At 36.9% G+C, this 24,314-nt stretch overlaps 1 protein-coding gene across 1 annotated transcript; it reads left to right on the top strand.

The window, feature by feature from the left end:
• The first annotated feature begins 1,989 nt into the window (after positions 1–1,989).
• On the top strand, positions 1,990–24,114 carry LOC124439235 (serine/threonine-protein kinase N2-like). Its single transcript, XM_046989462.1, is given in 23 exon segments — positions 1,990–2,186; positions 2,189–2,415; positions 3,023–3,220; positions 4,112–4,259; positions 4,391–4,500; positions 4,845–4,988; positions 9,182–9,257; positions 9,402–9,549; positions 9,893–10,058; positions 10,555–10,649; positions 11,069–11,158; positions 11,786–11,876; positions 11,990–12,081; positions 12,167–12,254; positions 12,358–12,446; positions 12,820–12,882; positions 13,335–13,473; positions 13,549–13,629; positions 20,086–20,193; positions 20,890–20,970; positions 21,497–21,556; positions 21,867–21,968; positions 23,158–24,114. Coding segments are annotated over 23 exon segments (2,556 nt in total). The 5' UTR covers positions 1,990–2,068; the 3' UTR covers positions 23,200–24,114.
• The last annotated feature ends 200 nt before the right edge of the window (positions 24,115–24,314 follow it).

Below are 24,314 nucleotides of genomic sequence, written 5' to 3' on the forward strand. Positions count from 1 at the left end.
TAAGATAATTATTTTAAAGATATTTCGCTCAACGAACGTCGAGCCTGCGATATTGTCTTGAGGAATTTGGTTTAGTTACTAAAGGCAATTTCGTCTATTCAGTCAACCGTACTCTGTAGTATTATTGCAACATTCTCTAAAGTAACGTTGTCTGTTGTAAAGCACTTTGGTTTTTGAATTTTAATTGGCAATGTCTAAAACCTAGATGTTTGTCTGTGGTATGAAATAGGAAAGGGCCATTCCTGATTCTTTTCGTTTGAAGTTATCGAAAGTTTAATATAAAGAAAATATTTGGTGGTATTTGACTATTTGCATGCATCAAGGGATTTTTTCAAAGGTATTCATTAATTTCAAAAACAAATGCTAAATAAAGAAGGCAGCATGCTGATCTATTATGATATATCATAAGACATACCTACTCACAATAATGTCTTTATGCCATGACTTGTGTACATGGAGAATAGTTTTTACAATTACTTTGGCTATTAAGTCAAGTAGTTTTTTGAAATTAGTTCCTCAATATGAAACAGGAAGTATTTAAGTTATTGAATTATGACTGTGCATTCTCTAAATTATTGTGAAGCTTGTCAAAGAGGTAGATTATAATCATAGTTCACTCAAGGTTAATGATGAGCATAGTAAAGTGTTGTTTTCATTGAAGTGATCATAAATTGAAGAAAAAAAGCATTGACAAAACATAGTAATGGCTTGGTAAACTTTGCATAACTTGAAGACAATAAACAACAACTTTGCAGGTGCACATAGTGAGAAAGCTGGCAAAAGCAGTTCATTTGAAGATTGCCTTAGTTTATTTAACTAAGACCACTGACAATGTAAAATAAATTATTCATTGATTATCAATTCAACTTAAATTCTTTTATTTTAATTTGTTATTAGTCAATTTCATGTTCAGTACAGATAGTAGCCAAGGAGACTAAAAAAAACAAAATAAACACAAATGTTCGAGCATTTTATTCAATTCTAATGAAGATAACATTGATAATTCACAAGAGATTGCTGTGAATGACTGTAGTTTAAGGAAAAGAAAATGAATGTGTGTTAGAGAAGTTGAATAAGTATATCAAACTTTAAAAATTTCTTGTGCTGTCCAGCTGAAATGCCTTAAGTGTCAATCTATGGCAATCAGTCACTACTAATTTCACCGATAAACAATTAACATGGATACACATATCCCTTCAATCAGATTTAATTTTGGGTTTTGCTTGGAAATTTGTTGATATTCTCATCTTAATGTATTGACGACATTTTATTACATAGGAAGAACTGTTTGGTTGTTGATATGTGTATATATTTTTCTGGTAAAACATATTTTTATGAGAATGATAAATTATCATTTTAACCATTGTCAGACCTTTTTGGTGATCCATTGTTGCAACCAACCTTAAATGCTCAGACTAATGTTTGTAAGATTGTGTTACCTGACTTGAATCTAAGACTTCTCTGACTTATTGGCCTTTGTGGTCAAGGTGGATTAGTTAACATTGGATATGGTGTTTGCTGTGTATAAAAAAGTTAACAAGGCACTTAGATGATAAATTTTGTCACTTCTTGTGACTTCAAAGTGAGGTTAGTTTGAACAGTTCATAACAGTCACGTGACCCTCATCCAATGCAATCCATGAATGTACTCAATGATCACAGTTATCCAAACAGTGAGTAAATGATGCAGCCAGCTAGATCTTTGAGGTAAGGAAGAAAAACCTTGGTTCAACTTGAAATCACCCTGGTTCCTAGCACCAGATTGAAAGGTCAGAAGCATATTTGGTTGGGTTAAACGTGACTTAAGCTTGAATTTTCCCAAATTTCCATAAATTTTTCCAACGTCGCCATATGTGACTGATTGTTTGATACCAAATTCACGGAAAAAACCCCAGCCGTAGTATTAATTGATAACTTCCTGTAGCAGAACTTCCGATGGCCGATTTTCCTCCGTGAAATACTCATAAACCTTATAATTTACTGTAGAACTGGATGAGTTATATTCACCGGAAAAAGTTCAATATGACCACGATCTTGTCAACAAGCATCTGGTGACGCTACAGAAACAAATGGCGATCGAGCAGAAAGTACGACAGGGAGCAGAGAACATGATACATATGTACAGTGCGTCGAAAGACAAGAAATTGCTTGCGGAGGCTCAGCAAATGTTGGATGATTCTAAGACAAAATAGCCTTTCTTAAGATGGCCATACTTCGCGAGGAACAGCAGCAGCACAATGCGATGGAAGGACCAGAGAATCATTCCAGTAAACCAGTCCCACCAAAGCTTTCTCCGTTGGAATATCGAATCGAGGCTATACGTCATCACATTGAGATCGAAACCCGCGTGATTGATGGGCTAAATAACATGAAGAAGTTATTACAGGAGAAACAAGATAAGAAACTGACACTAGAGGTATTTTTTCGACCGCTGTTTTGAACTACGCTTTAAGAACATACTTGTCGCTTAAAAATTACCATTTTGTAACTGTGATGATAACCCTGTTCGTTGTTTTCAATTTTAATCAATTTCTTGTTAGTTTTTATTGTTGTTTTTATGACGAAAAATGAGCAGGAATGTTAAAAGTTCTCGCTAAGTCCATCTCCGAAGCCTCGTGAATGAGGAGTCGTGAAGTTTTTTTTTTCTATGAAACGGCTTCATTATTAGTCAACGATTGCCTCTTACTCTTCGTAATCAATGCAGGTCCCTTGTTATCCCTTCCTTCCTATGTGTTTAATCTCGTCAGCATATTGTTCTACCAATCGATTCTCGCATTCCCAGAATGCTAGCTTGTAAATTTCAAAGATTTTCTGAATCGATTTGCTGGGGGTGTTCACGTATTCCTAGAATACTTGCTTAAGGTTACTGATTTGCCGGGGGAAGAAGAAAGAAAAATTAACAGTTATTCGACTTCTTAGTCAATTCACCTAAAATCCCGATTTTTGATCAATGAATTGATTTGCAGGGTGGACAGGATTGAGGAGGTAGCGTGCTTACATTGACATTTCATTTCCAATTTTAGACGGATAAAACGATCAATGAATCGAAGCAGAAATTGGATTTGCTCCTATGCTCTTTAGAAAAACGAATAGGTCAGACATCGCCGAGACAAGCGACTGTAGGCATCTTCCAGGAAAATTACGGTAAAAGAGGATCTGGTGGCTCGTTTGGGAACGACAACTCTCTTCCTAAACCAGCTGCGCTTACTGGAAAATTAATCGTAAGTTCGTAGCTGTAGAAATAGCTGCTTGCTGCAACAGTAGTCTTCTTGAATGAATGTGGCTTTCGCTTGTCTCTACCACATAGTACGTAATGTGTTCGTCTTGCACACAAGGGCTAGTGTGTAGAACTATCGAGGGAATTTGTCTGTCAAACATTCGGACATTGTCTCTACCACATAGTACGTAATGTGTTTGTCTTGCACACAAGGGCTAGTGTGTAGAACTATCGAGGAAATTCTTCTGTCAAATATTCGGACATTGTCTCTACCACATAGTACGTAATGTGTTCGTCTTGCACACAAGGGCTAGTGTGTAGAACTATCGAGGGAATTTGTCTGTCAAACATTCGGACATTGTCTTTACCAGCTTTATTCAAGAACTATTTTTCAGTCGTTGCACATTCGGACAAGTCTGGCAAGGAGAACTTCAAAAGCTTTATTCAAGAACTAGTTTTTTCAGTCGTTAGGTACGCATTCGGACAAGTCTGAAAAAGCAAGGAGAACTTTAAACCTTTTAGCTTTATTCAAGAACTAGTTTTTTTTCAGTCGTTAGGTACGCATTCGGACAAGTCTGAAAAAGCAAGGAGAACTTCAAACCTTTTAGCTTTATTCAAGAACTAGTTTTTTTTCAGTCGTTAGGTACGCATTCGGACAAGTCTGAAAAGCAAGGAGAACTTCAAACCTTTTAGCTTTATTCAAGAACTAGTTTTTTTTCAGTCGTTAGGTACGCATTCGGACAAGTCTGAAAAAGCAAGGAGAACTTTAAACCTTTTAGCTTTATTCAAGAACTAGTTTTTTTTCAGTCGTTAGGTACACACTGTCGTGTCTATCACAATATATTGATTTCTAATGAAGTCTTATCATTTTTGATGTGTTTTCAAATTTCGTTAGGTAATGCTACAAGGTGCTGATAATTTACTCGAGTCCGTACCAAACCGTGATCCAAGGCGAATGTCAGCGTTTTCTGTCTTCAGTCCGGAGAATAAATTTCGAATGAGCAAGAAAGGAGCACCGACAGGAACAGAAAATTACCTTTCAAGTAAACGTTCACTAATTCGCAATATAAATGTTTCTTATTTTTGTTTTACGATCTTCAAGACTGGAGTGATGTTCTGGCAATTACAAAACTGTTTTGTTCTGCCGCTGATTGTGTTTTCATTGTTATTTCAGATGAGGTTTGCGCCGTGCTTAAACTGGACAACACGTACACGAATCAGACTAATTGGAGACCCGTTTCCAGGGATGCCTGGGAACAAGAATTTCGTATAGAATTGGAAAGGGTGAGTTTCTTTTTTGGTGGTATGTTTACCAACGCTTGGTTTGTACATTTTGTCATTCATGACATGGCCTCAGACTGAGGCTTTTACTCGCCTAAAGCAGAGAAAAAGTTGGGAAAGCTCTAGCAATGAATGTTAGCTTGACCTTCACTTGGCTTGTAAGTGCTGAAATAAAATTAATAAATGCTATACCAATTCTACTATTTTCACCAAAAAATTTCTTCATTTTGTTAATGAACAATATAGAATTTTATTCATGCAATTCTCCCTATTCACGAGTATTTTCTGCTTCGTTAACATGCTTCATCATGAACCATTGTTTAATGATGGTATCTTATGTTTTCTAGTCACGTGAGCTTGAAATTGCTGTTTATTGGCACGACTACAGAGCCATGTGTGCTGTCGTCTTCCTGCGCTTGGAAGAATTTCTTGATAACAAGACGCACAACATAACTGTTCCGTTAGAGCCTCAGGGAGAAATTGTTGGCACTGTAAGTACATGGGGCGTGAGGGATCTGGTTGGTATTTCATGGAAGGGAGAGGCAGGGAGGATGACACTAGTAGGGGTGGGGTGGGTAGTCAATACTTCAATGGATAATACGTCAAAATTCAATCTTTGCTTTATGATGGAAACTTATTGGCGGAAAGTTTCGTATTGGTATTTCATGGAAGAGAGATGCAGGGAGGGGGACACGAGTAGGGGTGGGGTGGGTAGTGAATGATGAAAACTTATTGGCGGAAAGTTTCCTATTTATCAATTAATCTTTCCCGATGCTTTCAAAACTTATTCACCCCCTCTCTCGTACGCACTTACACTTTGATCATGTGTGAGTGAGTTGATTTCTTCGCTTTTTTGAAGAAATTGTCAAAATGCTGCCGAAAGTGTTTTAGTAATTAAACACGAAACAATTGACGCTCCGTAAAATGTAAATATTATTTATTGTAAACGTTTCGACAAGTTTTAAATGTCGTCATTAGTATGACATATAAAACTTGTCGAAACGTTTAGAATAAATAATATTCACTTTTTGCGGAGCGTCAATTGTTTTTTGTTTACTAAAGCTGGCGGTTGTTGCCTTGAAAACTTAAGTCTGGTATCTTCATTGTAAATGTCAACAATCTGTTTGCACTGTTTAAAAACTATGAAGTATTTCACTACTCCTATACTGACATCATATGTCTAAAAAACTTTTAACCGTCCGACTATCGATTCTCACTTAATGCTAACAACGAAGCATTCAGCGTTTCTTGATCGGATTTTTCAATTTCATTCTTTAAAGCACGCGTACCAGACAGGTGGACGCGTCGCGTTGCAGAGATCAGAAGATTAGACAATTCGCATTAATTATTTAAACACAGCGATAAGGAGTGCTATGGGCTGCTTTTGCAGCGGCCTCCGAAATCTTTCTCCGGTTCTATATTACGCTCGAATTCTCTTTAAGTATCTTTTTTTCACATTATTGCAAGTTTAAGTGTGGCAAAGCTAAAACAACTGCGTTCTGTGAGAAGGATTTCGCGTCAAATCAGTTGCATCCGAATACAGTAAAGTTTATTGTATGTAAAGACTCTTTGTTTGGGCAAATCAAGTGGAATTGGATTTATTTACTTCTCGCGTCGTTTTGTCCGTTTCTTGTCGAAAATTCTTCCGTCCGCATTTTATCGTTTTTCTCCGTGCCATTTGGTGAATACTTAGGCTCTCCTCCTATCTTGATCCATTGATTTGTTGATCGTTTGCTAATGTTAAACGTAATCTTGGAAAAGATTATTTCTATCTTTACTGTACATCTGGAATGGAAAAATGTGCGTAAAAAGTAGCTATCGGCTGAGGTAGTGAATGGAGTTGATGAACTTGAATAATTTTTGTGTCTAAAACTTATGTGTCCGAAATGGAGCAAAATAAATCGAATTACCGACTTCGCATATCGGAGAATTCTTCTATTTCCAAGAACTCGTCTGATGAGAGGGTCAGATTTCACCGATCTCGTGATTTTGGAAAAGAACGGCTCCCTGCAGTTGCTTCGAAGCAACTTCGTAAACAAAGCAGTTTGCCTCCATTTCGTGGCGGTCGTTATGTACCCTCCGATGGGTATTTGTACAGCTCTTGGGGCTCTCAAACTTCACAAGAACTACACCTGAAGGATATTGAGTTGAAAGCGAGATTACGAAAGAACGTCGATGTGATAGCTGGCAGAAATCAATGTGAAAGTTTTCAAGGTATCGAAAGAGACAAGAATTGTAGCAGGACCATGTCAAGGACTCGATGTCGATGTACTGACTGCAGTATGACAACTGGACTAGCGAATTTATCGTCGACCAATTGTAAAGTTAGTAACAAGAACGAGGGCTTGAAAAGCGTAAAGAAATCAAGATTAGCTAAGTGTCGAAGTTTGGATGTGAGTGGAATTCAATGCAATTTTGACACGAGTGTGGATGGAAAGAAAAGTTGTTTTGAGATAGATGTGTATGCTGGCGGGAAACCTATGACTGTTGGAGCTGAAGAAAGAGGTTTAAGTTGTCTGGAGGTGTGCAAGGATTTTGCTGATATGTCTCTGAACAAAACAACACATGCTCTACTTGGTGATCTTGAAAAAAGCGTCATTAACAAAGGAAGCTTATCACCTTTTAATGAGAGAACTCCGCGTGAGCAAAATATTAAAAAAAGTGCGAAGCAATTTATTGAAAAAAACAATTTGCCGTCGGTAGCTTGCAGTGATGGTAATATTTCTTCGTACGGACGAGCTGTATTTTCTTGTAATTACTCCCCAAGATATCAATTGAATAGTGCCTGCAACAAAGCACAATTGAGCACGATCAAATCAGAGCTTGATAGAAATTATAGACGCGACGAGCGTTCTTTTCAAAACACAGTAAAGTGTAAAAGGATAGTGTTGATTTGGACATCAAATGTAATTCTGTGAGGACGGATCTGTCGAAAGGCAACTCTAAAAGAATAATTTCTGCGGAATCTTCGAAGTTTCATAAGCTCATCGGCAGTGTTTATGAGGAAAATCGACAATCAATTTCTCCAGAGAAAGTTAATATGGAAAAATCGATGTCTTCCAAAGGATCACCTTCCCATTGTGGCAAGTCGAGGGCTTTAGATAAAGATTCTGTAAGTGGAATTTCAAAAGTATGACTTACTCAAGAAACAATGTTATTGATCATAACACAAATTGTGCAAGTGACAAAGAAGTTTCAATGTTAGATACGGAAAACAGAAATAGTCAACGTTTAAAAAGTCTGGAGCAAGATGGTGAAGTCGGCAGTGCCTTCGATTCAAAACGTGTTGCAGCAAATGTTGTTCTAAACTCTGACTTGGTTACCATTGCTTCGAAAGGGGAGATGGTGCCATCGAATAATGCTGTAGATACAGGTACATGTCATGAAGATGGTGGATGTATTGGGGATAAGTGGGCAACGAGCGATGGAAGTAATGGTGGTAAGGGGACATTGAGAAGGCAGTATGATAGAAGAATGGTTAACACCAAGAATGACGCCGCTGTCGATATATGTAAAAGTGATAAAAACCTGAAAAATTTTCGTAATGGTGAGAATATTTTCGAAAAAGAACGAAAGTCTTGTCGTACTACAGACTTGAAGGCGAAAACAATATCTTCTTCAGAAAACAGATTAAATGGTAGGTTTAGTGGCAAAAATCGTCTCGAGAATGGTACGATCGTGAGCCAAAATGACAGTAAATGGAGTAGAAAGCAAACGTTGCATAGACGAGAGATTTATTCGAAGCAACTGCGAGAAAAACTTTCGCAATATTGAATTGAGGAGGAAAAAAATTGAGAGAAATGGTGTACGACTTAGACCAGACTCTGACGTCGTCGTGAAAATAAAACACGTTAAATCTCGACGATTTTTACGAAGAAACGTCGACTACGTAAAACGAGAGCAGAAGGCAATCTTCTCGAAGGAACATGGTAACGACAACTGGGTATTGTTCACCGTCTCGTTATCAAGTACATTGACCGACTTCCTTCGTGGAAACTTCGACTGTCGAGAGTGCATCACGGATCCTTCATCTCACGTGCAAAAGATACGCGTCGTTAATTGTTTATTACCGAAGTGTGGCGAAGATATTCCGAAGGTGAAACGTGTCTCGACACGTGGTTCGAATTCCTACCTAAAAAGATTGGCGACCTTACCGATGAAGCTCTTGAGATGGTCGTTGTTTTATTATGTGGTAATGACGTCATTCATTAAATGTCGTAAGTTTCTAAGATGTTCACCACCGAACATCTTTATTCTCAAACATCAACAGTTTTCCATACTTCACCCCTCTTTTCCATTGCATAAATACTTTACATAGTCTTTAGAACGGTTCGGTGGTTCATAGACGTTTTCTTACAGCAGGTATCACATGTTGTTTAATGAAATATTAATTTCATTAAATGAAATATTAAAGTCGAACAAAATACTTCGTCGTTTTTGAAAGCACGTTGAACTATTTGAGATCATACATTAAGATGTAAAATGTTTCAGAATGCATGACAATATGTTTGTTTTTCCGTTCAAATGTTTGGAGCAGGTTGGTAGCCTTGTGCTTATAATAGTTGTAGAATTTTGTTCTGGCGGTTCATCAGGATTATGTACTCTGTCGTTCAGCTGAAGCTAGTGCATTCAAATTACAGCTTTCTCGGTGTTTTTAAATTTTTATTTTACTTTTTCCCTGTAGGTCACATTTGTCAACCCGATGGTCAGCAGAAAGCCAAAACTACAAAGGCAACGAAAGATATTCAAAATGAATCGTGGTATGTACAACCTAAATATAGGCATAACGTTTCTGCGTGGGAGGGGGTGTGATGCGTTGGTCAAAATGGGGACATTAACATATAGTTAGATGCGTTCATGCTTTTCCCTGTTGATCGTTTTCTTTATTTTTATTTTATCTTCAGGCAAGAACTTTCTGCGAGCACAACAGATGAACACGAATGTTGTCACGTGGGCAAGACTGCTCAAGAGTCTCGCTACACCACAGAATTGTCAAACCACGTCAAACACGCTAAGTCCTGGAACAACTGGGACATATTCGGTCATATCCAAGTAAGATTTCAAAGCAGATAAAAATAGTATTATTGTATATCAGTATTACTCTCTCCCCCCGTCTTTCGTTTCTTGCGTATGAAGCAACACTTCCTCGGTGTATTTTTAGGGGAGGCTTAACTTGTCCAGTATACCTTAGAATAGAGAATTTTTCTTGAGAATGGGGCCGTAACACTTATTAAGGAACCAGTCCAGGAGAACTATGTTCGTTTGCGCGACTTCATTGATCTTTGTTTTTGTCTGGATTGATATGCCTTCTTTATCGATTTGTTGTTATTTGGCCTGTGAGAAACATACTTATAAATAAAAAAAGAAAGTTTATTTTGCTGTTTTTGTCTTGCAGTTCACGTCCCACGAACATGACACCTCCGCCATATCCAAAGTCGACCGATGACCTTTACTACGATAAAAACCCACCGTCTTCTCCATCAAATGACTTTCATGAAAGATCTCAAACAATGCCTCACAAGAAGACCGTGGTTCAAACGCCGAGCAAGCACAGAGAACAGGTTTCTTCAGTAGTGACGTTCTTATCATTATGGTATATTGACAGGAAGTTAGTAATAATCGTTATTTAATGGGGAACTTGAAGTTAGGCTCATATGAAGGATCATATCATCGATCTGAGTATTTTGCTGCATATCATTTTAGTAAAGGAAAATCGTTCGTCTAAGTTTGCGATTACTTAATACCGGTCATTTCTACAATAACTAGAAAATCTTCCGTACCATCATATTTGGCTCCTTACAATAGTGTTAAATGTTATTTAATGTCTTGTTCAATTTAAATGTTATGCACTATTCGTACAATTTTATTTTGATTCGAAGTATACTGAGTAATTAAATGAAGATATGATCTTCGCACTTTGCTGGACAATTTAACCAATCGTCTCAGGACCTGAAAAAATCAGGTGACTCCAGCAAAGTGCGAAGATCATATCTTCATTTAATTTCAAACACCGCACTGCATAAAACATTTATACTGAGTAATGTTATGTATTACCAGGAAGCTTTGGCAGCATTTGGATTTCTCGACCATCAAACAAACGACTATGTTGGTTCACCTGCATCACCGACAGTTTCACACCGGAGAACAACGAGGTAGATGTGGACTGATTTAATTTTTTGTATTGTGTGTGGATATTACCGAGGAGTATTAGCCGTTGTTGGTTTTGATGGCGTATTGTTTACGTTTATTGCTTGACATTTTTACTCGAAGTCTGGCAGAATTCATTGTAATATGTTTAATTATCACGCAAGATTATATCGCTAATTGTCTCTATTCAGAAGTATATGTTTTAGTGATGTAGTGATGTATATGTTTTCGTAATGTTGCTGTGCCTACCCAAATAATTGATGTTTAGTTCTTTTACACGAATCAATTGCCTATATAACCACACAGCAAGAGTAGTTTTAATGCTTAGTTATAATGCTTCCACCTTCTTCATCCAAAATGTCTGTGAATCTGCGTGCAAGTGCTTCTTTTTTCAAAAATTTTTTGTGCCTTTTGCAATTTTTAGTAATAGTAGTGGCGGGAATGTGTCTCCTTCAGGTGGAATAGTAACTAATGTAAGCCCGAGAAATTATCCTCTGGTTTCTGACGAACGAAGGTAATAAATTTAATAATTTTGTGTTAACGCACCGAACATTCAAAATCCTCGTCAGATGTCATTCTAATTTCTAATAAGATGTCATTCTAAATTGTAATACGATGTCTTTCTAATTACTAATACGATGTCATTCTAATTACTTCTACGATATCGTTCTAATTACTCATACGATGTCATTCCAATTACTAATACGATGTCATTCTAATTAATGCGTTGTCATTCTAATTACTAATACGATATCATTCTAATTACTAATACGATATCATTCTAATTACTAATACGATATCATTCTAATTGCTAATACGATATCATTCTAATTACTAATACGATATCATTCTAATTGCTAATACGATATCATTCTAATTGCTAATACGATATCATTCTAATTGCTAATACGATATCATTATAATTGCTAATACGATATCATTCTAATTACGAAATTCTAATTAGAGATAAAGAATATATTGGATATGAAGAAAAAATGGAATGTAATCTATGGGATGTAAAGAATAAATAGAAATAGAAATGATGCATGGGATATAAAAGGATACTTGTTTTAGATATTTTTTGCGTTCAAAAAGAGGTTTTAAATAGTTTAAATTGTACGATTTTGTGTCTCTTTTTAAGAGCGCCGAGAGCAACGTCGTCCGTGTCTTCTGCGATGAGCATGAAAAATTTCAGAACCATCAGTGTTCTCGGAAGGGGACATTTTGGAAAGGTACTAATCCCGATTCTCATCTGTTTATCTAATCCAATCTAATCTGGTGTAATATAGTATGATTTCGAGTACGTTTGACGACTTTGTTGAAATAACAGTTTATATTTGTGTAGGTTATTCTTGGCGAATATAAAAACACTCGCGAGTTGTTTGCGATAAAAGCGTTAAAAAAATCCGACATTATATCGAGAGATGAAGTTGAAAGGTGAGCTTACGATCTTTTATGTCATTCTTCATCTCCCGTCATGCGCATATGCATGTATTTAATCATTGATGATTTGCTTTTACAGTTTACAGTCGGAGAAAAGGATATTCTTGGCTGCCAACAAAACAAGACATCCATTCTTAGTCAATTTGTTCGCTTGCTTTCAAACGAAGGTTTGTTTGACCGTTATAAAGCATATACTGCCTTATGTTTTTGCATACCTGTTGTAATTTCACACGCCATGTTTAAACTGGGTATAATTGAATCTTTACATAGAGTCACGTGTGCTTTGTGATGGAGTACGCCTCGGGCGGTGATCTCATGATGCATATACATAACGAAGTATTCTCGGAAAAAAGAGCCGTGTAAGTTCTCAGATTATGTCGTGTTCGGGTGTCTTATGGCTGTATTTGATTGGCTCGTGAATTTAGACGATTGCCAAAGTTTTCATTTATTAAGAAATAGTTGGTGTGGAATCAGTTTTAGAACTAAAGCAACCGTTATGGAGCTAAATATTGATGTTTTGAAGCAGGGAAGCATATGAAACTGTGTAATGTTTGCGTAACGTAGCTCAGATCTTTTTCAAACGTGGAACTTTTCAAGATCTAGCGAAAGCATTTTACGGATACTTTAAATAATATTTTTTGTGTCTGACAATGCATTCGCCTCCCTGTTGGATTTTTGGGAAAAATTCCTTCCATTTTCAATTTTGATTGCCGTGTTTCCATCATTCATTAGGTTTTATACGTCATGCGTTGTACTTGGTTTGCAGTATCTACACGACCACGAAATTGTTTACAGGTATGGATCCCAGTTAAATTATTCTCGTGTGTTGTTATGACTGATCTGACAATAGACTGGATAACGGCACTCCGCTATTTCAGTGAAGTCAGAACCGCCATATTGGAAGGTCTCACTTAGTACGAAGTAATCATAATATGAATCAAAATCATATTTCCAAAAAATCAGCTATGTTTATACATGGCTTTAAGTTCCCAAAATAACATAAATACGTCGTCATTAAAGCTCTGTCGTATCTTAAATTTGGGTTTCACTATTAAAGTGGAACCTACTAATCAGGTGAATACAATGTAAGCACCCGCTTACTTTGGGTTGAATTTTTGATTGGGCATTGTATTGCAATGCGCTATCTCGTTTATTATACATGTCAATGGTTGCTTGCAATCCTGTGTGTATTGGTTGGTTAGCTGTACGTAAAACCATCCTCTAAAATGCTTGGTTTTCATTGACAGAGATCTCAAGTTGGATAATCTTTTACTGGATGCTGAGGGTTACGTAAAGATTGCTGACTTTGGACTTTGTAAAGAAGGCATGGGTTATGGCGCTAGAACGGGCACGTTTTGTGGCACACCGGAGTTCTTGGCGCCCGAAGTACTGAGATATTCTTTTGTTTTTGTCCAAAAAAAAGAAAAAATTCTAATGTTTGCAATGTATTGTTTGTTGAAGGTTCTTACTGAAACTTCTTACACACGTTCTGTCGACTGGTGGGGCTTAGGTGTATTGATATTTGAAATGTTGGTCGGAGAGGTAAGATGTGTTGCTGCTTTATTGACATGCTTGCTTCACATAGTATAGCTTGCTCTGTTGCACATCTTTCTATAGTTAATATCTTTGTACGATTCATGTATTTCCATTGCAGCCTTCTTTGGCCGTGGTCTGTTTTCTTTCCAAGTAGTCTCCTTTTTCCTGCCCACAGTTCATTTATGTATTGAAGTAGTCTCCTTTTTCCTGCCCACAGTTCATTTATGTGTTGAAGTAGTCTCTTTTCCTGCCCACAGTTCATTTATGTGTTGAAGTAGTCTCCTTTTTCCTGACCACAGTTCATTTATGTGTTGAAGTAGTCTCCTTTTTCCTGACCGCAGTTCATTTATGTGTTAAAGTAGTCTCCTTTTTCTTGCCCACAGTTCATTTATGTGTTGAAGTAGTTTCCTTTTTCCTGTCCACAGTTCATTTATGTGTTGAAGTAGTCTCCTTTTTCCTGCCCACAGTTCATTTATATGTTGAAGTAGTCTCCTTTTTCTTGCCCACAGTTCATTTATATGTTGAAGTAGTCTCCTTTTCTGCCCACAGTTCATTTATATGTTAGTAGTCTTCTTTTTCCTGCCCACAGTTCATTTTATGTGTTGAAGTAGTCTCCTTTTTCTTGCCCACAGTTCATTTATATGTTGAAGGTTCTTTTTCCTGCCCACAGTTTATTTATATGTTGAAGTAGTCCCTTTTTCCTGCCCACAGTTCATTTATGTTGAAGTAGTCTCCTTTTTCCCTGCCCACAGTTCATTTATATGTTGAAGTAGTCTCCTTTTTCTTGCCCACAGTTCATTTTATATGTTGAAGTAGTCTTCTTTTTTCCCGCCCACAGTTCATTTATGTGTTGAAGTAGTCTCCTTTTCATGCCACAGTTCATTTATGTGTTGAAGTAGTCTCCTTTTTCCTGACCGCAGTTCATTTATGTGTTGAAGTAGTCTCTTTTTTCCTGCCCACAGTTCATTTATGTGTTGAAGTAGTCTCCTTTTTCCTGCCCACAGTTCATTTATATGTTGAAGTAGTCTCCTTTTTCTTGCCCACAGTTCATTTATATGTTAGTAGTCTCCTTTTCTTGCCCACAGTTCATTATATATGTTGAAGTAGTCTCTTTTTCTTGCCCACAGTTCATTTATATGTTGAAGTAGTCTCCTTTTCTTGCCCACAGTTCATTTATATGTTGAAGTAGTCTCCTTTTTCTTGCCCACAGTTCATTTATATGTTGAAGTAGTCTATTTTCCTGCCCACAGTTCATTTATGTGTTGAAGTAGTCTCCCTTTTCCTGCCCACAGTTCATTTTATGTGTTGAAGTAGTCTCCTTTTCCTGACCACAGTTCATTTATGTGTTGAAGTAGTCTCTTTTCCTGGCCACAGTTCATGTTGAAGTAGTCTCCTTTTTTCCTGCCCACAGTTCATTTATGTTGAAGTAGTCTCTTTTCCTGCCCACAGTTCATTTATGTGTTGAAGTAGTCTCCTTTTCCTGCCCACAGTTCATTTATATGTTGAAGTAGTCTCCTTTTCCTGCCCACAGTTCATTTATGTGTTGAAGTAGTCTCCTTTTTCCTGCCCACAGTTCATTTACGTGTTGAAGTAGTCTCCTTTTTCCTGCCCACAGTTCATTTATGGTTAGTAGTTTCCTTTTTCCTGTCCACAGTTCATTTATGTGTTGAAGTAGTCTCCTTTTTCTTGCCCACAGTTCATTTATATGTTGAAGTAGTCTCCTTTTCCTGCCCACAGTTCATTTTATGTTGAAGTAGTCTCCTTTTTCCTGACCGCAGTTCATTTTTGTATTGAAGTAGTCTCATTTTTCCTGCCCACAGTTCATTTATATGTTGAAGTAGTCTCCTTTTCCTGCCCACAGTTCATTTTATGTGTTAGTAGTCTCCTTTTCCTGCCCAGAGTTCATTTATGTGTTGAAGTAGTCTCCTTTTTCCTGCCCACAGTTCATTTATGTGTTGAAGTAGTCTCCTTTTTCCTGCCCACAGTTCATTTACGTGTTGAAGTAGTCTCCTTTTCCTGCCCACAGTTCATTTATGTGTTGAAGTAGTTTCCTTTTTCCTGTCCACAGTTCATTTATGTGTTGAAGTAGTCTCCTTTTCTTGCCCACAGTTCATTTATATGTTGAAGTAGTCTCCTTTTTCCCGCCCACAGTTCATTTATGTGTTAAGTAGTTTCCTTTTTCCTGTCCACAGTTCATTTATGTGTTGAAGTAGTCTCCTTTTTCCCGCCCACAGTTCATTTATATGTTGAAGTAGTCTCCCTTTTTCTTGCCCACAGTTCATTTATATGTTGAAGTAGTTCCTTTTTCTTGCCCACAGTTCATTTATATGTTGAAGTAGTCTTCTTTCCTGCCCACAGTTCATTTATGTGTTGAAGTCTCCTTTTTCTTGCCCACAGTTCATTTATATGTTGAAGTAGTCTCTTTCCCCTGCCCACAGTTTATTTATATGTTGAAGTAGTTCCTTTTTCCTGCCCACAGTTCATTTATAAGTAGTCTCCTTTTTCCTGCCCACAGTTCATTTATATGTTGAAGTAGTCTCTTTTTCTTGCCCACAGTTCATTTATATGTTAGTAGTCTTCTTTTTCCTGCCCACAGTTCATTTATGGTTAGTGTCTCCCTTTCATGCCCACAGTTCATTTTATGTGTTGAAGTAGTCCTTTTCCTGACCGCAGTTCATTTTATGTGTTAGAAGTCTCCTTTTTCCTGCCCACAGTTCATTTATGTTGAAGTAGTCTCCTTTTTCCCGCCCACAGTTCATTTATATGTTGAAGTAGTCTCCTTTTTCTTGCCCACAGTTCATTTATATGTTGAAGTAGTCTCCTTTTCTTGCCCACAGTTCATTTATATGTTGAAGTAGTCTCCTTTTCTTGCCTACAGTTCATTTATATGTTGAGTAGTCCTTTCTTGCCCACAGTTCATTTATATGTTGAAGTAGTCTCCTTTTTCTTGCCCACAGTTCATTTTATATGTTGAAGTAGTCTATTTTCCTGCCCACAGTTCATTTATGTGTTAGTTAGTCTCCCTTTTCCTGCCCACAGTTCATTTATGTGTTAGTAGTCTCCTTTTCCTGACCACAGTTCATTTATGTGTTGAAGTAGTCTTCTTTTTCCCACACAGTTCATTTATGTGTTGAAGTAGTCCTGCCCACAGTTCATTTATGTGTTGAAGTAGTCTCTTTTTCCTGCCCACAGTTCATTTTATGTTTGAAGTAGTCTCCTTTTTCCTGCCCACAGTTCATTTTATATGTTGAAGTAGTCTCCTTTTTCCTGCCCACAGTTCATTTATGTTGAAGTAGTCTCCTTTTTCCTGCCCACAGTTCATTTACGTGTTGAAGTAGTCTCCTTTTTCCTGCCCACAGTTCATTTATGTGTTGAAGTAGTTTCCTTTTTCCTGTCCACAGTTCATTTATGTGTTGAAGTAGTCTCCTTTCTTGCCCACAGTTCATTTATATGTTGAAGTAGTCTCCTTTTTCCTGCCCACAGTTCATTTATGTGTTGAAGTAGTCTCCTTTTTCCTGACCGCAGTTCATTTTTGTATTGAAGTAGTCTCATTTTTCCTGCCCACAGTTCATTTATATGTTGAAGTAGTCTCCCTTTTCCTGCCCACAGTTCATTTATGTGTTGAAGTAGTCTCCTTTTCCTGCCCAGAGTTCATTTATGTGTTGAAGTAGTCTCCTTTTTCCTGCCCACAGTTCATTTATGTGTTGAAGTAGTCTCCTTTTTCCTGCCCACAGTTCATTTACGTGTTGAAGTAGTCTCCTTTTTCCTGCCCACAGTTCATTTATGTGTTGAAGTAGTTTCCTTTTTCCTGTCCACAGTTCATTTATGTGTTGAAGTAGTCTCCTTTTTCTTGCCCACAGTTCATTTATATGTTGAAGTAGTCTCCTTTTCCTGCCCACAGTTCATTTTATGTTGAAGTAGTCTCCTTTTTCCTGACCGCAGTTCATTTTTGTTGAAGTAGTCTCATTTTTCCTGCCCACAGTTCATTTATATGTTGAAGTAGTCTCCTTTTCCTGCCCACAGTTCATTTATGTGTTGAAGTAGTCTCCTTTTTCCTGCCCAGAGTTCATTTATGTGTTGAAGTAGTCTCCTTTTCCTGCCCACAGTTCATTTATATGTTGAAGTAGTCTCCTTTTTCTTGCCCACAGTTCATTTATATGTTGAAGTAGTCTCCTTTTTCTTGCCCACAGTTCATTTATATGTTGAAGTAGTCTCTTTTTCCTGCCCACAGTTCATTTATGTGTTGAAGTAGTCTCCTTTTTCTTGCCCACAGTTCATTTATATGTTGAAGTAGTCTCCTTTTTCCTGCCCACAGTTCATTTATATGTTGAAGTAGTCTCCTTTTTCTGCCCACAGTTCATTTATATGTTGAAGTAGTCTCCTTTTTCTTGCCCACAGTTCATTTATATGTTGAAGTAGTCTTCTTTTTCCTGCCCACAGTTTATTTATATGTTGAAGTAGTCTCCTTTTTCCTGCCCACAGTTCATTTACGTGTTAAGTAGTCTCCTTTTCCTGCCCACAGTTCATTTTATGTTGAAGTAGTCTCCTTTTTTCTGCCCACAGTTCATTTATGTGTTGAAGTAGTTTCCTTTTTCCTGTCCACAGTTCATTTATGTGTTGAAGTAGTCTCCTTTTTCTTGCCCACAGTTCATTTATATGTTGAAGTAGTCTCCTTTTTCTTGCCCACAGTTCATTTATATTGAAGTAGTCCTTTTTTCTTGCCCACAGTTCATTTTATATGTTAAGTAGTCTCTTTTTCCTGCCCACAGTTTATTTATGTTGAAGTAGTCTCTTTTTCCTGCCCACAGTTCATTTATGTGTTGAAGTAGTCTCCTTTTTCCTGCCCACAGTTCATTTTATGTTGGAAGTAGTCCTTTTTCCTGCCCACAGTTCATTTATATGTTGAAGTAGTCTCCCTTTTTCCTGCCCACAGTTCATTTTACGTGTTGAAGTAGTCTCCTTTTTCCTGCCCACAGTTCATTTATGTGTTGAAGTAGTTTCCTTTTTCCTGTCCACAGTTCATTTATGTGTTGAAGTAGTCTCCTTTTCTTGCCCACAGTTCATTTATATGTTGAAGTAGTCTCCTTTTCTTGCCCACAGTTCATTTATATGTTGAAGTAGTCTCCTTTTTCTTGCCCACAGTTCATTTATATGTTGAAGTAGTCTTCTTTTTCCTGCCCACAGTTTATTTATGTGTTGAAGTAGTCTCTTTTTCCTGCCCACAGTTCATTTATGTGTTGAAGTAGTCTCCTTTTTCCTGCCCACAGTTCATTTATGTGTTGAAGTAGTCTCCTTTTTCCTGCCCACAGTTCATTTATGTGTTGAAGTAGTCTCCTTTTTCCCGCCCACAGTTCATTTTATGTGTTGAAGTAGTCTCCTTTTTCCTGCCCACAGTTCATTTATGTGTTGAAGTAGTGTCTTTTTTCCTGCCCACAGTTCATTTATGTGTTGAAGTAGTTCCTTTTCCTGCCCACAGTTCATTTATGTGTTGAAGTAGTCTCCTTTTCCTGACCGCAGTTCATTTATGTGTTAGTAGTCTCTTTTTTCCTGCCCACAGTTCATTTTATGTGTTGAAGTAGTCTCCTTTTTTCCTGCCCACAGTTCATTTATGTGTTGAAGTAGTCTCCCTTTTTCCTGCCCACAGTTCATTTATGTGTTGAAGTAGTCTCCTTTTTCCTGCCCACAGTTCATTTATGTGTTGAAGTAGTCTCCTTTTTCCTGCCCACAGTTCATTTATATGTTGAAGTAGTTTCCTTTTTCCTGCCCACAGTTACTTTATGTTGAAGTAGTCTCTTTTTCCTGCCCACAGTTCATTTATATGTTGAAGTAGTCTCTTTTTTCCTGGCCACAGTTCATTTATGTGTTGAAGTAGTCTCCTTTTCCTGCCCACAGTTCATTTATGTGTTGAAGTAGTCTCTTTTTCCTGCCCAGTTGTTCATGTGTTGAAGTAGTCTCCTTTTTCCTGCCCACAGTTCATTTATGTGTTGAAGTAGTCCTTTTTCCTGCCCACAGTTCATTTTATGTGTTGAAGTAGTCTCTTTTTCTTGCCCACAGTTCATTTATATGTTGAAGTAGTTTCCTTTTTCCTGCCCACAGTTACTTTATGTGTTGAAGTAGTCTCTTTTTCCTGCCCACAGTTCATTTATATGTTGAAGTAGTCTCTTTTTCCCACAGTTCATTTATGTGTTGAAGTAGTCTCCTTTTCCTGCCCACAGTTCATTTATGTTGAAGTAGTCTCTTTTTCCTGCCCACAGTTCATTTATGTGTTGAAGTAGTCTCTTTTTTCCTGCCCACAGTTCATTTACGTGTTGAAGTAGTCTCCTTTTTCCTGTCCACAGTTCATTTATGTGTTGAAGTAGTCTCCTTTTTCCTGCCCACAGCTCATTTATGTGTTGAAGTTTTCTTTCAGTTTTCATTCACGAACACGATGAGGGAAAGTATCTGAGTTGTTTTCATTTCTAGTCCCCATTCCCCGGAGATGATGAAGAGGAAGTGTTCGATTCTATTGTGAACGACGAAGTTCGTTATCCTAAGTTTTTATCCGTCGAAGCTGTCACCATCATGAGAAGGGTGAGTTTTATGACGTCAATTTAATTTTACGTATTGTTTTAGCATACTGTGATGATCTCCTCTATTTATAAGACGACATTGAACTAAAACATGTCTTATATAGTCAGTTGTTTTTATGTCCTTTACCGTTCTGAAGTTAACGCGTAATTTTTCAGATTTTCATTCCTATTGTCTTTGCTTCTTGCGAATTTATTTATCAAATCAGATTCGTATATTCGAATTAGTAACTAGTTTAATGTCCGTTACTATTGCCATACATTAAACATCCAATATACATTTAAATCCAGGGATTGATTTAGGTACGTTAAGCGGGTGTGCACCCACTAGTTTTAGCTAAAAATGACATAGAAACACTCACAGAAATCAAATCCAAACTAAACTGACTGAACGACATGTTTTATAGACTAGAGCACCCTTTACCCCATCTACAAAATCATGTATATTTTCTTATAATCAGTGAAATAACGGCATTTAGATAAAATATATTCTCTTTCTCGACGAAAATTGACGAGAATACTTTGCTTTCGATTACAAAAAATTCCCATCCCAAAAGTTGTCATTCTTAATGATTGAAGTAATCAAACAGTTTCGTTAGAATGTCAAATCTCCTCGGAAATTATCTTGTAAGGTTTTGGCGAGTGCATTTTTCAAAGCAACCACGTCATAATTACAATCGGAACGATTTTCTCGATTTAGTTGCTTCGACGCAATCCTGAAAAAAGACTTGGAGCTGGTGAAAATGACGCCGAGGATGTGAAAAAACAACCGTTCTTTAGGGTATGTCATTTCATTTTGCTTGTGCATCGGCTACGACTTATAAGTTGCTACGACTTATAAGTTTCATGTTTTTACACGACTTACAAGTTTCATGTTTTTACACGACTTATAAGTTTCATGTTTTTACACGACTTATAAGTTTCATGTTTTTACACGACTTATAAGTTTCGTGTTTTTACACGACTTATAAGTTTCATGTTTTTACACGACTTATAAGTTTCATGTTTTTACACGACCTATAAGTTTCATGTTTTTACACGACCTATAAGTTTCATGGTTTTACACGACTTATAAGTTTCATGTTTTTACACGAGTTATAAGTTTCATGTTTTTACACGACTTATAAGTTTCATGTTTTTACACGACTTATAAGTTTCGTGTTTTTACACGACTTATAAGTTTCATGTTTTTACACGACTTATAAGTTTCATGTTTTTACACGACTTATAAGTTTCATGTTTTTACACGACTTATAAGTTTGAGGTTAAGATGTTTTATCAAATTGCCAATATTGTTTTTTTTCTTGGATGTAAATTGGAGAGAACTTTTATCACGGAAAGTTCGACCACCATTTGTACCAACGCTGGTATGTTTATCGATGAATTTTTATTCAATGTCAATCATCACAATTGTCAACAAATTATCCGAGAGAAATTGCAGGCGCGGTACAAATTTCTTCCCCACTCTATAACGTCATAATTTCAAGTAGTCGCGGGACTTGGGGACCTTTTTAAACCTATTGCTTCAATTGCAAACTTTGCATTTTATCGCCAAGTGGAAGCACCGACTCCTAGCAATGTTGCTAGACATGCTGCATTTTGGGACAACCCCATACGCATGCGTAATTTATAGCTACTCTACTCTATGTTTATTGTAAGACATTTTTTTGCAATTAGAATCACGCGGAAGATGTTAGTAATTTTGATGAAGAATTCACCTCAGAAGATCCAGTTTTAACACCGCCCAAAGAGCCTAGACCTCTTACAGTTGAGGATCAGGTAAGTTGGTCATGGCCATAATGAATTGTCAGTTATCTATAGCAATATTCTTGATGGGGTTTTTTTTTGAAAAAGTTGAAGTTTCTTATTTTTTAAAACAACGTTATCGAAATCAAAAATTTGGGATTTTTGTTCTATAAATATCCTTTGAAAACGGTGTAGACTGTGCTACCATGTTAGCTCACGTATGTGCAATTTCTGTTTAGCATGGTCTACCACTAAAATTGAAGTTTAAATCACATTGTGATGTTGTTTGAACCACATTGTGATGTTGTTTGAATCACCTTGTGAAACAGTTTAAATCACATTGTGAAGTTGTTTCGATCACATTGTGACGTTGTTTCAATCGCATTGTGATCTTTTTCAGTTACATTGTAAAGTTGTTTAAACCACATCGTGAAGTTCTTTGAACCACATTGTGATGTTGTTTCAATCACATTGTGACGTTGTTTCAATCACATTGTGACGTAGTTTCAATCACATTGTGTGACGTTGTTTCAATTACATTGTGACGTTGTTTCAATCACATTGTGACGTTGTTTCAATCACATTGTGACGTTGTTTCAATCACCTTGTGAAACAGTTTAAATCACATTGTGAAGTTGTTTCAATCACATTGTGACGTTGTTTCAATCACATTGTGACGTTGTTTCAATCACATTATGACGTTGTTTCAATCACATTGTGATGTTGTTTAAATCACCTTGTGAAACAGTTTAAATCACATTGTGAAGTTGTTTCGATCACATTGTGACGTTGTTTCAATCGCATTGTGGTCTTTTTCAGTTACATTGTAAAGTTGTTTAAACCACATCGTGAAGTTCTTTGAACCACATTGTGATGTTGTTTCAATCACATTGTGACGTTGTTTCAATCACATTGTGACGTTGTTTCAATCACATTGTGACGTTCTTTCAATCACATTGTGACGTTGTTTCAATCACATTGTGACGTTGTTTCAATCACATTGTGACGTTGTTTCAATCACATTGTGACGTTGTTTCAATCGCATTGTGATCTTTTTCAGTTACATTGTAAAGTTGTTTAAACCACATCGTGAAGTTGTTTGAACCACATTTTGATGTTGTTTCAATCACATTGTGAAACAGTTTAAATCACATTGTCAGTTGGTTTGAATACCATAATGCTTCTTTAAATGTACTACATCATGGACTATCCTCTATTTTAGGCATTGTTCGTAGACTTCGACTATATTGCAGATTGGTGTTGATTTGATAGACCGTATATACTCATGTTACCATCACATCAACATTATTACCACCCAGAATCCCACACTACACCCAGTGGTTGCCCATTGTCACAAATGCTCTACGGAATCGATGGTTGAACTGGCAATACTTAGCCATTCATGTTACTGATCCTGTATCAATGTACACGAACACATATAGTTATCATAGGGATGATTCATCCATAGTAATTTGCAATGATTAGGAAATATTGAAAGTTGATGACGTCATGTGTATAGCCATGTCATCGATATGAAAATGCCTAGCTTATATATAATGGTCAAGTTCACTAAATCGTAAATCTCTGGTAGATGAATGGAAGGCGTTTTCAAACAGCACCGTGGAGTATGAGAATTTGGCCAACCCTCCTGTCTAAAATCGATATTCATTTGCACAAATTTATAAACTTGCTTTTATGCGTAAAATTACTCCACGGTGTGCCTCACACTAACTTACGTCACTGATCTACTGTCCCGGATGATATGAACTTTGAATGTCTTTGAAGGATAATCAATGTTCAATATCTCTGCTTCAATGTGTTTTCAAAGAGAACGGTTGAAGTAAGTCTTTGTCAAATTTGTTTTATCAAACTCCATCACTCGTTCCTTAGGAATGTTTGTTTTACGGTTATTTTTATTGTTTTGCGATCATTTTGTAAACACTGTCAAGTAGCTTTTTGTGTAGATGAAAATATTTCCCTTTGAATCGTGGCCAACGTAGGGGCTGCCGACATTAACGAGTTCTCTGGACCAATGTCGTGAATGAAACCTGTGTGCAGGTGTGTGCAGGTGTCCAGTTATAGCAAGTAGTGAAATTTGTAAGATTAGTGGAAAATTTTGAACTTTTGTAATTCGTATTTAATGCCTATGATGACTGCAAATGAATATTTTTTGATCAAATTTATGAAGAAATTCAATCGCTTTTGTCGAGGGTTCGCAGCCTTTCTTCAAATACTACCTCATTTATTACCAAAAAAAGACTGGGTCGAGTAAAAAAGTCTCGCGTGCACAAAAGAACTACTTTATCTTTTTATGTACCTTCCTACCTTTATCTACCTTTTTTCTACCTTTATGTCCACCTTTATGTCTACTTAAATGTC

Source organism: Xenia sp. Carnegie-2017, unplaced genomic scaffold (genome assembly GCF_021976095.1).
Source record: "Xenia sp. Carnegie-2017 unplaced genomic scaffold, XeniaSp_v1 HiC_scaffold_19, whole genome shotgun sequence".
NCBI classification, from domain to species: Eukaryota; Metazoa; Cnidaria; class Anthozoa; order Malacalcyonacea; family Xeniidae; genus Xenia; species Xenia sp. Carnegie-2017.